General features: G+C 47.3%; 1 protein-coding gene across 3 annotated transcripts in view; it reads left to right on the plus strand.

The window, feature by feature from the left end:
• The window catches only part of LOC116944999 (prolyl 4-hydroxylase subunit alpha-1-like), a 40,982-nt gene extending 30,212 nt beyond the window's left edge, over window positions 1-10,770 (plus strand). For all 3 annotated transcript variants that reach the window (XM_032959023.2, XM_032959021.2, XM_032959022.2), the window contains exons 11-15: window positions 1,640-1,693; window positions 3,822-3,881; window positions 7,920-7,988; window positions 9,067-9,163; window positions 9,318-10,770. In XM_032959023.2, the coding sequence (XP_032814914.2) occupies window positions 1,640-1,693; window positions 3,822-3,881; window positions 7,920-7,988; window positions 9,067-9,163; window positions 9,318-9,388 (351 nt within the window). In that variant the 3' untranslated portion in view covers window positions 9,389-10,770. The remainder of the gene's footprint in view (window positions 1-1,639; window positions 1,694-3,821; window positions 3,882-7,919; window positions 7,989-9,066; window positions 9,164-9,317) is intronic.
• The last annotated feature ends 2,840 nt before the right edge of the window (window positions 10,771-13,610 follow it).

The raw sequence follows: 13,610 nt of genomic DNA on the forward strand, positions 1-13,610 counted from the left end.
ATTTCCGTCAAACTGTGACGATGACGATGTCAAAATAGTCCAATGTGACAATGACTACATTGACCCAGCAGGGCACGACTAGATGTGATGAAACAAAAGTAACTGGAGTCTGCGTGAAGATTCATGCTAAGATGATTTGGTGACGTGAGAGACTGCAAAACCATAATATGTGGATACATTAGATTTACTGAGTTGACCGATTGGCTGACCTGGTAATAACGAAGAGGGGACTGTATTTATACTGCTTTATTTGAGTAGACTAAGAAAACAACTTAATCAACTCTAAAGACTAAAACTAACATTTCATGCGTTATCGTCGGATAGACAGGCCACGACTGAAATAGAAAATGCTGAATAAATTAACACTGCTGATTAAATCCACGAAAAGAGATGGTATACCCAGCGATGTCGTGTCTTAAATCACTGATGCTGCCAATTACCAGTTTCCCACGCTTTATGCGGGTCCGGTTTGTGCCATTTCACGTATACGCTGCAAACCTATTTCTACACAAAATTCGCGATACTATGCGGTTTGAATTCACTCAACATGCGGCTATGCGGTTGTACGTGGGACGTAATTATGTATGTGTACTGTGTGTGTGTATACTGTGTGTGTACTGTGTGTATGTGTGTACTGTGTGTGTGTACTGTGTGTATGTGTGTACTGTGTGTGTGTACTGTGTGTATGTGTGTAATGTGTGTGTACAGTGTGTATGTGTGTACTGTGTGTGTGTAGTGTGTGTGTACTGTGTGTATGTGTGTACTGTGTGTGTGTACTGTGTGTATGTGTGTACTGTGTGTGTGTACTGTGTGTATGTGTGTACTGTGTGTGTGTACTGTGTGTGTGTGTACTGTGTGTGTGTACTGTGTGTATGTACTGTGTGTGTGTCCTGTGTGTGTGTGTACTGTGTATGTGTGTAGTGTGTGTGTACTGTGTGTGTACTGTGTGTGTGTGTGTACCGTGTGTGTACTGTGTGTATGTGTGTACTGTGTGTGTGTATTGTGTGTGTGTACTGTGTGTGTGTACTGTGTACTGTGTGTGTGTACTGTGTGTGTGTACTGTGTGTGTGTACTGTGTGTATGTGTGTACTGTGTGTGCCACTCGACAATTTGGCATTGTGTACCCTTTTTTTGGAATGCATCTACTACTACTACTACTACCGTAGTTCAGCACATGCTCGTTTTCACCTAAACTGTTTTAACTTCGCACGCATATTTTGTGCCTTGTAAAAGCGGCGTTTAATCCACACGTGGTTACGTGCAAAGGAGAAATCTCTCTCACGCCACCTGTTTGACCGCTGAATCTAATGGAAAAGCACGTGGCGCCGTGATGTGTAGACGTAAACTCACTTTGTTCGGCCATCAGACCTCGCAGCCGTTGCTGCGCTGGTGGTATTAGTCCACGTTTAAGTCCCCTTCAATCTTTGCTGCTTCGATGAGCCCTCTTCTTCCCCGAGACCTCTCGATCCCTTGCTGCGTCGCTCTTTATATTCCCCGTGCCGCCTCTGTGTGACCTCTGCGGTCATTACTGAGCTGACCTTTTTAACCCTTGTTCTGTTGTTTTCCTTATTGATCTTTTGCTGCCTCGGTGCGTTTGTGCTGGTGACTAAGCTGCCCTGATGGCTCACTGTGTTGTCAGGTGGCCAATTATGGAATGGGAGGGCAATACGAACCGCACTACGACTTTGCACGGGTGAGTTCCATTGTTGCCTCAGTTAATGCCAACTCAGCGCTGAGCATGTGGATTATTGTCTGGAATTGAGACTGGTTCTCAAATCCAGTCTTGACCAGAGACTGGATTTCGATGCCTCGAGTTCGATTCCTGGCCCTGGCTAATGTCATTGGCGAGCGATCTCTGAACCGGTTTTGGGTAATCCCTAAGTCGATTCAGCCTTTAAATAATTAACCAGTGCACTGTGTAGATATTAGTACTGGGGAGACAAAGGTGGTCAGGGATGCTGCTGGCCATATCATCCGCTCGCGTGCAATACAGACCCTCATAGGTACTCGCTAACAACACTTGCCCCAACTGTCTATGTAGGCTACACGGGGGATCTTTGTGGTTGTGTCCATAAATGCGATGGCAATGATTCAAAAGCAAATCTGATTGTGCGTTTAAATTAAATTACCAGTGAGATCATTACTGTACAAACTAACTTTGTAATGCTTGCCTTTAATCAGCCGATACGTTTTCTAGGTGGAATCCAAAAAGAACCATGTTCATTGTTTAGTTTTTACTAAGTGATTGTGTTGGCCATGGTCTGCAAGCACACGAAAAAATAATCACTACATTTGTCCTTAACACTGCCGCATTAATATATACAAAAAAATCAAACGGAGGAATTCTTTGTGTCTGTTCCACTGGGAAAGGCGGGGCTAAAGGGACCGAGGGGAGGGGCTGTGGGGGGTAGATCAGGGGGGAGCAGAGTGGCAATTGTGGAAAAGGCTAAGGGATGGGAGTTGCAGGCAGATGTTAATTAATAATAATTTACATTTGTAAGGCACATTCCATCATCTTATCCCAATGTGCCCCTGGCTGCCCATTGTAACATACACATAACCATATTATGATGGTGTTTCAGGCAATGGCCCGCCTTTAGAGTATAGAGAGAGGGGGGGGGGGCAGAAAGGTTGATTATATATTTGAATGAATTCACTTGTGTTTTTATTTCGTGGCCTACCACGTAACCAAATGCCTCTGCGCACATATCCTTCTGTCCCTGTGCGTCGATTAGGGTGCCTCAGCACCTAGCCTGGCTGGCGTTGGGCGTTAGTCTGCCACTAGCGGGAAATATCGCTTTGTGAGTCATTTGTGGGGGGTTTTTTTAATAGAAAATTTGAGAGATCATACTTTACAATGTCGTGCCCAGATGAAGGTTTTAAGAATGCTGACAGTTTTGAGTTCATGTACGAACAGTTTTCCATGAGCAGACATTAAGGAGCAAGTCAGAAATATAGTGCGCGTACGTGAATTAAAATGGTGACACTGCAAAATTGTGACATCACAAAAGCTGGCCAATATGTCCATTCCACAGTGACTTTTATTAAATAGCAAAATTGAGTCAATTCCAAAAACAAATTACCAACACGATATGAGCTCAGCAATGCTTAACACGCAGCTACATGACTGGGCGCAAAACACATTGTGCCTAACGCATTTGCTCATCATATGACAGCGTTATTCATATCACAGCGTGACACAGTAATCGAGGTAACATTCAAGTGATGTTTTTCTTTTCCACAATCTGGCCGATTAATATTATTACAGTAAAACCTTGGATTGCGAGCATAATTCGTTCCGGAAACGTGTTTGTAATCCAAAGCACTCGTATATCAAAACACTCGTATATCAATTGTGATCACGTGACGCTCGGCAGACAAAGCGTATACGTACTGCTCGTATTGTAAGACCCTCGCTCGTTTATCAAATTAATGTTTATTTTAAATTTTTGCTCGTCTTGCAAAACACTCGCAGACCAAGGTACTCGCAATCCAAGGTTTTACTGTACATAATATCCGTTGTATGCGTGCAGTGTGTAAAATAACCATCACATTGTAAATGCTGTATGTAGATTCGGGCAAAGCACCGACATTTTAAGCACTTATTGACCGACAACACCTTAATATATAGAGGACTGCAGAGCTTGAGCAATTGTTGACGTCGGCTCGTCGTGTGGCTGCCTTCCTGCTTGTCTGTGGAATATCCTCGGTGCCTCCGGCTCGATCTCTCTGTCTCTCTATGACAGTGAGCCAATGCTGTGCGGTGCGTTACAAGTTGAAATGATTTTAAATTATTGTGACGTGTGCTCTTGATTTTCCAGAGAATCCAGGACGCTAGCTATGATGGGAAAGGAAACAGGGTGGCTACGTTCCTGATCTATGTGAGTATACAATCGTCTCTTTGTTTACCCAGGGAAGTCTCACTGAGCCTCAATATCCATTTTCGTAAGGGCCCTGAATTAGGGTGTTTGCCCATTTCTTTGAGATGTGTTTTTGCATGTAGAATCAGATGCCTACTTGCTGTACTGCCTCCAATAGGCCTTGCAACTAGGTATCTCACAACCGTAGTCAGTCTCTGCCTGACTATGGTTCTCAACACATTTTTTATTTATTTTTTGGAATCGATTATTGATTGCTAATGTTTTTTAATCGATAATCAAATCTAGTTCAAGAATTGGTTAGGATCGAAGCAAGTGGCAATCACGACGTTCAAACCGCATGGCTTGTTTGAATGTGATTGGTCAGCGGCATTCATCAACGAGCACACCAGTCACCGTGTGGTACGGTATAACATCATCATCATCGTCACGATCCACGGGCAGATAGCCCGTAGGTGTCTCCTGCACATTTTGTCATTTGTTTCCACTTTCCTCTGTCTTGTTGCAATATGCCCAGGTAGTGGCCACATCTTTCTGGGACCAGTCTCTTATGTCGTCCTCAAGCCATTCTCTGTTAGGTCTTCCACTCTTTCCGGCTCCGTCCATTTTTCCAAACCACACACTTTTAATTTCCCTGTTGTTGTGTCCATCCTACATACTGTATGTGTCCTTACGGTATAACAAAGACAAAATACAGATCCCTGGCGCACGAGGGTGGGTGGCCAACACCATCCCCGGCCGCCTTTGTCTCCCCGGTGCTGATGTTTACGCACTGCACCAGGTACTCATTTGAGGCTGAGGGTAGGCCAAGGACCGGTTCAAATATTCTTCGCTGTTATTGGTCGTGAGCGGGAATCCAACTCGTTCGTAGCGTAGTGCGCTCACCGCTACACTACCGCTCGCCAGAACAGACACAGAGACACACACACACAGACACGAGGCTAGATCTTTATATTATTTGAAGCCTTCCCGCAAACCCGATAATAATTTGTATTGTTTATGAATGCGATTATTGACAACGCTAATACCCTTGAATTAACAAACCTAGGCGTGCAGTCATTACTCTTCTTATTACTACTCCTGTGACATTTCATTTGATGTCTTCCCAAAAGAATCCCCTTGTCCTCAGCTTGCACACAAGCAAACAAAGACAAAGATCCCCTGTATACACAAGCACACTCCCGCATGTATACTCCCGCATGTACACTCCCGCATGCATACTCCCATGCGTATACCGCATAGACTGTTGGGGCAAGTGCTCTAGCCGAGCACTTGTGCCTTTTACCCCACCCATTATTAATATTTATGCACCGCAACATGTATTTTTTTTATTTGAAGAACACTGTCAGATCATGTAGATTGTGACCAACACTCAAACTCAGATTGCCAGGATCGTAGGGTAGTGTGTAAACCAAAATGCCACTGCTTTTCCGCACACAAAGGCAAAGATCCCCATGTGGCCTTGAACACTGTAGGGGGCAAGTGCTGTAAGCGAGCAACTATGAAGGCCGGCGTAGCGCACAGTGGAGTGGTGTGCCCAGTACCACGCCCGGCCACCTTTGTCTCCCCAGTGCTGAAGTTTACACATCATGTTTACACATCAGCACTGGATAGTGCTCGGATGGACGACCCCCACGCATCAACCTGGTGCTGTGTATCCTGCGGCGGGACTGTGCTGTCAGCAGAGGGCAGTGCCTCCAACACCTATTGTACTATTCTTTGGTTCTTTCGGTAAAGTCACGTAGAAAGAAAATACATTTAATAATAGAATACGACGTTTCGATTGCAACACAAGCAACCGTCATCAGGTAGAACTAAATTTTAGAGAGAGACAAAACACAGACACGGAGACACACAGACAGACACACAAGCAGAGAGAGACAACACAGAGACACACAGAGAGAGACACACAACATAGACACACAGACAGACACACAAGCAGAGAGAGACAACACAGACACACAGAGAGAGACACACACATAGACACACAGACAGACACACAAGTAGAGAGAGACAAAACATATACACAGAGAGAGACACACACATAGACACACAGACAGACACACAAGCAGAGAGAGACAACACAGGGACACACAGAGACACACAGACAGATACACAAGCAGAGAGAGACAACACAGGGACACACAGAGAGAGACACACACATAGACACACAGACAGACACACAAGCAGAGAGAGACAACACAGGGACACACAGAGACACACACACACACATAGAGACACAGAGACCCAATGCCTCTGTGTCGAGGCCTTAAATAGAGAGCGGCGGGGGGGGGGCAGAGCTTTGTGACGTCATATTTGAGGGGGGGGTCTGACTTTTTGTGACGCCGTGTGACGAGAGGGGGGGGGGTCAAAAATCGCCCAAAATCGCGCGACGTCATTTATGGACGGCCCCAAATGTCCAGAATGCACCGCGTGAATGTTTGCTCCGTGGTGTCCGTCATGGGGCAAATTGTACAGGAAGCCCCGTCGGCTTGCACGAGACGGGGGTCTCACCTTGCAGCGACATTCCTTTCCAGGGTTCCAGCCCTCGCTTTAATTGATGGGGGGGGGGGGGTGTTTGCTTAGACCCATGGGGACGCTTCCCGTGGACTTCCCACGGGCTGGCATTACCCGCCAGGCTCCTGTTTAAATCGACTGGAATGTTGATTTACTCCGCGCTGTTGCCACGGGGTCGTCTGGACACGAAGCGGACCCGTCCCAGTGTCACTCACTGCAGGGTGCGGTGCTTTCGCCGCTTTCAACATTCTCATACGGTTTTTTTAAATATGTTACACCGCGTTAGATTGTTACTCTTGTGTGCCTTCGATGAGCAATATAGTCAATTACTCATTCCGCTGACCACAGGTAAACAGCCGTCTACATAGACTGCCCATCGTACCCAGAACCAGGACTGTCCTTGGCCGAGCGAGATTTCTCCGTCGCTGCACGAGCTGCCTGGAACACTCTCCCCCACTGCACACACTGACACAGCAGCACCAGCAGCATCCAATCAACATCGTCAGCTCACGGCTCCCACCTGTGCAGGCTCTCACCGGTTCAGCCGCTCTTGCCAATTCAGGCTCTCACCGGTTCAGGCTCTCACCTGTCCAGGCACTAGGCAGTTCTGGCTCTGACCAGTTCAGTCTCTCACCCGTTCAGTCTTAGGTATGGGGGACTTTGAGCTTTGGTTCAGCGCCTCCGAGATCTTGATCGAACAACGTGTTTGATTTGTGAAATATGCGTGAATTAGAAAGAATTGATTATTGTTATAAAAGTCGCGTAATTAAAACTACGAAAGTCAATCTCGTGTGTCTTGAGCCGTCGTTAATGAATAAAAGCCCGAAGATAGGACTACTTTTAAAACGTGTGTCAGTGATCAAAGTGCTTACGGTGGAAGTTAGCCCCTTTCGAACCAGTAGGTGGAGTAGCACCAGCACTGCCACGGACTCTCATCCCTTAGCTTCCTCCCTCTTGCAATCAAAATAAAAATAGCCTCTTCTTTCCACACGATCTCATGTTAACGCGCGACATTCTTTTACCGTTTCTTGAGATGTTGTTGCATCTAGGCGCTGTATCCATGCACTCCTTACTGTGAGGAGCCATCAGGCAAACTCCTCGCAACGGCTTTTGGCTAGCATCGCGCGCTTTCAGTTAGGCTTCTGCGGCCGTCTGGAACGCTCTTCTGATATGAGGAAGCCGCCGGGAGCTATGCACTTTTTCAAATCTAGGTTTAAAACTCATTTCTTTACAACTGATTTTTGCGTTTAGTTTGTTGTGCTTCCCCTGCGCCCCCGATCAGCACGGTTGGCTCCGTGCGGTGCGAAAGAAGTTCAGCATGCATACGAACATTTCGTACAAGAGGGTCAAGGACCGCTTGTGTTTGTTGCCGCAATGTGTGATTCAGCAGATGACAAATGCCAGCAGTGAATTTTAGTTGTTCTGTGAAACGCAAGTCGGGGGTTGCGTTCGACTCTCCGCGCCGGCCGTGCCCGTCGATGCTGGCGCCTGACGAGGTCTCGTTTTTTCCTGTCGCCTTCACAGATGAGCGAAGTCCCAGCCGGCGGAGCGACCGTTTTCCCAGGAGTTGGGGCGACGGTTTTGCCCAAAAAGGTGGGGAGCCGTTTTGATTTTACGCCCAACGTTTTCATGGCCGCTTGCAATCCGAAGTGTGCGTTTTGTTGTTGTTATTGTTGTTGTTTATGGTTTGTGTTGCGCGTGGAGCATTTACTGGATGTCTGCGAAAAATAGCTTCATAGCTCATCGGATTCCTCCAGTCTAAATAAACATTCTGATTCATTCATTCTCTCAAGCTGTCGCCCAGCGCTACCTACCGTGTGCGGGCATCTTCAGGGGTTGAATGACACTTGGATTATTTACAAATTGTGTTTTGTACGAGTAATTAAGCGCGACTGCTGGGCAATTACAGCATGCGTCAACCTTCGCGCAAGCAGCAGCAGCAGCTACCTTGTCAGCTCGAGCAGGGATTATGTAACCTGCCCCTGTCCTCGCCGGCTCGCGCATCTATTTCCATCTTCCGCTCCCAGCTGTGTGCACTTCCTCCCCCTTGCTCCCCGCGCAGGACCGATCGCCCGCAAGTGTTGGTGACACTATTGTAAAGCCTGACCGTGCGTGTGTTTTTTTGTTGTTGTTGCAACGAGCTTTGTACTTTGTGGATGTGCCAGGAACGCTCGTTGGGAGTGCACGGGAATGGGAACGCGTCCATAGCTTCGTCCCAGACCTTGTGTAGCTCTCCGTGTTGTCGTCTTGGTTATTAACACTGTGCTTGTTTGTGTGTTCTTTGTTGTTGTTGTTATTGTTGTTGTTCACATGTTGATGGTGATGGTGGTTGTGGTGCCGATGGTGGATTTCATTGTGCTGGTGATGGTTGTGAGTGATGGGTACTATGGTGGCTTTGGTGATGGTGATGCTGTTGGTGCTGCTGGAAATGGTGCTGTAATGATGATGATGGTGGTGGTGATTGTGCTGACTGTGTTTGTGGTGTTGTCTGTGGCTGCGGCGCTGGCTGTTGTTGTGGTGGGCTGTGGTGCTCATTGCGGCTGTGCTACCTGCGATTGTGCTTGCTGTGGTTGTTGTGCTGACTCTGGCTCTGGTGGTGGCTGTGGTGGTGGCTGTGGTGGTGGTGGTGGTGGTTGCTTGCTTGTTGGGCTCCCTCCCCGGGCTCGCGCAGGGCTCGGCCGTGTTCTGGCACAACATGCTCGCGAGCGGCGAGGGCGACTACGACACACGGCACGCCGCCTGTCCTGTGCTCGTGGGCAGTAAGTGGGGTACGTCTCCCGCACCGCACCGCACCGCACGCACGCACGCACGCGCCACGCCGCGACACTGCCGCCGCAGCCGCAGCCGCAGCCGCACGTTCGTTTTCGCGTGCTTCCTGTAAAACCTCGCCCGTCTGTGACGTCTCCTCCTCTCTCCCGACAGTTGCCAACAAGTGGCTCCACGAGAGGGGCCAGGAATTCCGGCGGCCGTGTGGATTGACGGAGCTCGACTGAAACCCGGCCGCTTGCTCGTCGCGCGCGCGCAGGCGGTGGATTACATCCACGACACCGGACAACTCGGGAACGGGAAGGGAACGAAATCGACCGAAGCCAAAGAGCAAAGTTTCTTCTTGCACTTGCCACTTTTTTGTTTTTCACCTCTCCCCCTTCGTCTCTCCTCCGTTCCTTGTTTTTTTTTCCCGTCGCCAATGCGCCGCGGATGCCCTTTGCGCTGCGAAGCTTCGGAGGGGTTTTACGGAAACGCCCTCCCCCCTGCCGGCCGACGGAGAAGCCACGAGACGCGTCGTGGGACCGGACTGCCGTGGAACTTTGTGGCCAGCCCTCAGGATCTCGTTCTGTGAAACTCGTCTCTGTCCGCCACGCGGGGCTCGCGGTGTCGCCCGCGCAGATGAGGGCCTCATTTCACCTTGCCCTCCCGATGCCACTTGTGTGTTCTCGATCGAATTGGAGCGCATGCGTTGCCGCCAAATGAATGGTTGCGTTTCGTCTTTTGACACGTTTCGCGCGCCTCGCACCGCCAGAAGCTGTTTTCCGTCGCGTGGGCTATGTTTGTGCCTGTTTGAGAGTTTAAAAACAATGTATAACTGCTTTTGAATGTGAATATTTACCGTTAATATATTGCACCGCAATCCCGGCCCATGTACAAGTTATGGCTGTATCTAAATGTTAATGCAGCTCAGAAGGGAAGGACAATCCCTTTGGGGTTTAACCATCGTGAGTTAATGGGTATTTTTTGTTCATGGCAGGGTAAATGCCTCTAGCGTTCTAATTAATAATTAATATTTTAACGGTCATTTGTAACTCTTGCTTCTGCCGTCCATTTTGCATGCTTCCTTTTGTTGAAAAAGGGGCCTTGATGATTGGGCGTGCAATCTTTAGCGACCGCATTCAGTGTACGTACGATACTCGGCAGGAGCGTGTCTTTAAAGGGCACTGCTTTTTGCTTGTAAAGTTTAGAATTGACATGCAGGGAAGACTTCTAAATTACGATATCATGTCACAACTGCATGCCTGATGGGCTGACTGCCAAATGACATTAAACCCCTGCATTGTTACACGATGGAGTGGTGTGGTACTTTAATGTCTTTCACCTTGAAGGCATGGATGGGAGAAGTATTAATTGGCTGGGTATGTGCTTATACAATGTCAAAACCTAACATCGGTGAAAGTTATGCTATTTGCAGAGAAGTTCAACTGCCTCATTGCGAACGCGATGCCATTTCTCAATTATTTTTAAAATAATATTTTTAAGAGTATTATTTCTGCATGCTGTTTACGATTAATTAATTGGAGTAATTGCTTTTTTAATTCTGTTTCTGGATCCTCTTCCAGGTAATTGTGAAACCACTGATGATACCATTAAACGATGACTGGTGCCTTTGATAATGATTTGTTTTCTACAAGAAAATGCCAGCACGAAGGTTTTATTACGCGGAATTTATCATCTGGTTCTGTATTAAAAACAACCGATACAGTATATTCTGTGACACATCATAACAACCACTTCAGGGACTTATCTGAAGTCAAAACAGACGGTTGTGCAGTGTTAGATGCATCTTAGGACATGCACAGCTAGTTCCACTTCAGAATGAACTGCATGTCTGAACGTGAGTAAACTTGCACACAGTAATGCATAGTTATGTAAATTTTTTGGTCAATAAACCCCAACTGCAGAAGAAAAACTACAACTTACATTTATATTTTACTCCCAATGTAATGCGCTGCTATTCAGTGCTACCACAAGCTCCAATTGAAATAGGCGTGGTGTGCGATTTATTGGTGGCGAGGTTGAGAAGGAAAAAATAATCGTGCAGTCAAATCTTGATACTTTTTCACTTATTAAGCATAGCCATCTATGTCGCAAACATACAATGGCACAAAGTTTAACACGTACGCTTTTGCGACCAATATCCATAATAGGGTTAGATCGTGTAAATAGGAATTGGGCAACAGCCAGATTTCTGGCTGTTGCCTGATGAAGCTGGTTGTGATTACCGGCTAAACGTTCATACTCGAATTGTAAATATTGTGGGTTTACTCTCCAACACACCGGTATGTTGTACTAGTAATGAATTAGCACGTTTTGTTTCCGTATCAAACCTTGCTTCTTGGATGTGTCAGGTTGTGGCGGGTTTAATGGCGCATTTATATTTACGCGATCGAACACGAAAAAAAAACTCCTGGATTATACTGGAGGATTTAAAAATGGGCATTAGGTTGGTGCAACCGTTTGAATCCAGACCTTGGATCCATTTGACCACCTGCCATACCTGTGCGCAATAGAGCCATGGTGACTGGTGGAAAAACAACACAATTACAATATTTAAATCCAACCTTGCTGCGTCATTTCATGTTGAAGTAATTATTTTAATTTCCAAATTGCAACCAACTTATCCACGCCGCGGTCCTGCGTGAATGCACGGCATCCATCGTTTGTCATCGTTGGGTGGGTTTTGGGCAAACGCGACTATTGTTGTTGCCCTTCTGTTGTTTTTGGCTGTTAATGGGGGCCTCTGTAGGCTTGCATACCCACGAGCTGGAGTTTGAAGAATTATGGTCCGATTGGTGTCAATAACACTACGCTATTGGGGGTCATCGCGTAAAGACACTCTTATTCTGAACTCTCCCAACACCGAACAGCGTACACCAGAAATACGGAGACATCACAGCGATGCACTCCACTGCTCTTGATGTGGGGTGTCTGGGCTTGACCACCTGAATGTGAAGTTGTTGTTGTTGTTGCTCAGCATCTACATCAGCAGCCATACGAAAGAAGAGAAGCACACAGCAGCCCAGAATTTGACGTTACGTAGCTACACGAAGGGGAATATATTAGCTACTCATTGCGGGAGGGGGGGGGGGGGGTCGCGAACTTTCAGTTGGAGTCTTATTGCAATGTACTGAACGTGTAAAATTTGTCATTGGAAAATCTATGAAAGTAAAATACACTAATATTGTTAATCGAAGTTGCAGGTATGAAACCATTACACGCATTCATAATTTACAGCCGATTACTAATCCACTGCTGGATGAAGAAACTCCCCCCCCCCTACACCCCCCCCCCCTCTCCCCGTGCTGTTCATGGGGATTTGACCATGCTTCACCTCACGGGTCACTGGGTTGTTGAAGGGGGTCCTCGCGGTTCAAATATCACTTGCTACTGACGTGATCTGTGACTTAAAATGTAACTCGGGACACCAGCTAGTTGACAGTGGAGTGCGCTAACCACAGTGCCACCTCTTGGGCATTGCGGTGGCTAGGAGATGTTAACTACTTCGCCTGGTATACAGGAGGTCGTGGGTCCGACCCCGACCATGAGGCCTGCGGCATATTTGGAGTTTGCATGCTCTCCCCGTGGTCACGTGGATTTTTCTCCGGGTCCTCCGATTTTTTTCCTCCACGTATAGAAACACGCGTTTAGGTTCTTTGGCGCATATAAATTTCCACACGATGATAGGCCACTTTGTTGAGCTATCATTTGTGGCGAAGTCACTTCTGAAAAAGTTCCATATAGCCCAATGGGCCTTACCTGGTAAAAAAAAAATAGACTTTCATACTAAATAGATTACAGCTCTATACATTAAAATAAATGTTACAAATTAACAGCCAAATATGAAGGGAATGCATAAATGTCAGCGTCATACGTTGCGCAAGTTGCATTGTTGGCATCGCTGCAGGTGGATCAGTGGTCGTGCTGCCTGAACGCCGCTACAGGTCCCTGATCCAAGTTGGAGAGAAACACGGAGCATGCAAACTGCTGTTGTCGTACGTCTCGGCCAGGGATCGGCAACCCCCCCCCCCCCCCTGAATATTCAAAGAGCCACAAAGCACTGTGTGGTGAATACGAGACGGCGGTGGTCCTTAATTAATTAACGTCATGAAACAGTCCTGAACGAGCCACGTGTGTCTCCAGAGCCGCAGGTTGCCGACCCCTGCCCATGGTGAACTGGACTCCCATGGTGAACTGGACTTTCATTGTAAACTGGACTTCCATGGTGAACTGGACTTCCATGGTGAACTGGACTCCCATGGTGAACTGGACTCCCATGGTGAACTGGACTTCCATGGTAAACTGGACTTCCATGGTGAACTGGACTTCCATGGTGAACTGGACGTCCATGGTGAACTGGATTTCCATGGTAAATTGGACTCCCATGGTGAACTGGACTTCCATGGTAAACTGGACTTCCATTGTAAACTGGACTTCCATGGTAAA

This window comes from Petromyzon marinus, chromosome 22 (genome assembly GCF_048934315.1).
Source record: "Petromyzon marinus isolate PM22_M1 ecotype Great Lakes invasive population chromosome 22, UKy_Petmar_22M1.pri1.0, whole genome shotgun sequence".
In the NCBI taxonomy this organism is placed as follows: domain Eukaryota; kingdom Metazoa; phylum Chordata; class Hyperoartia; order Petromyzontiformes; family Petromyzontidae; genus Petromyzon; species Petromyzon marinus.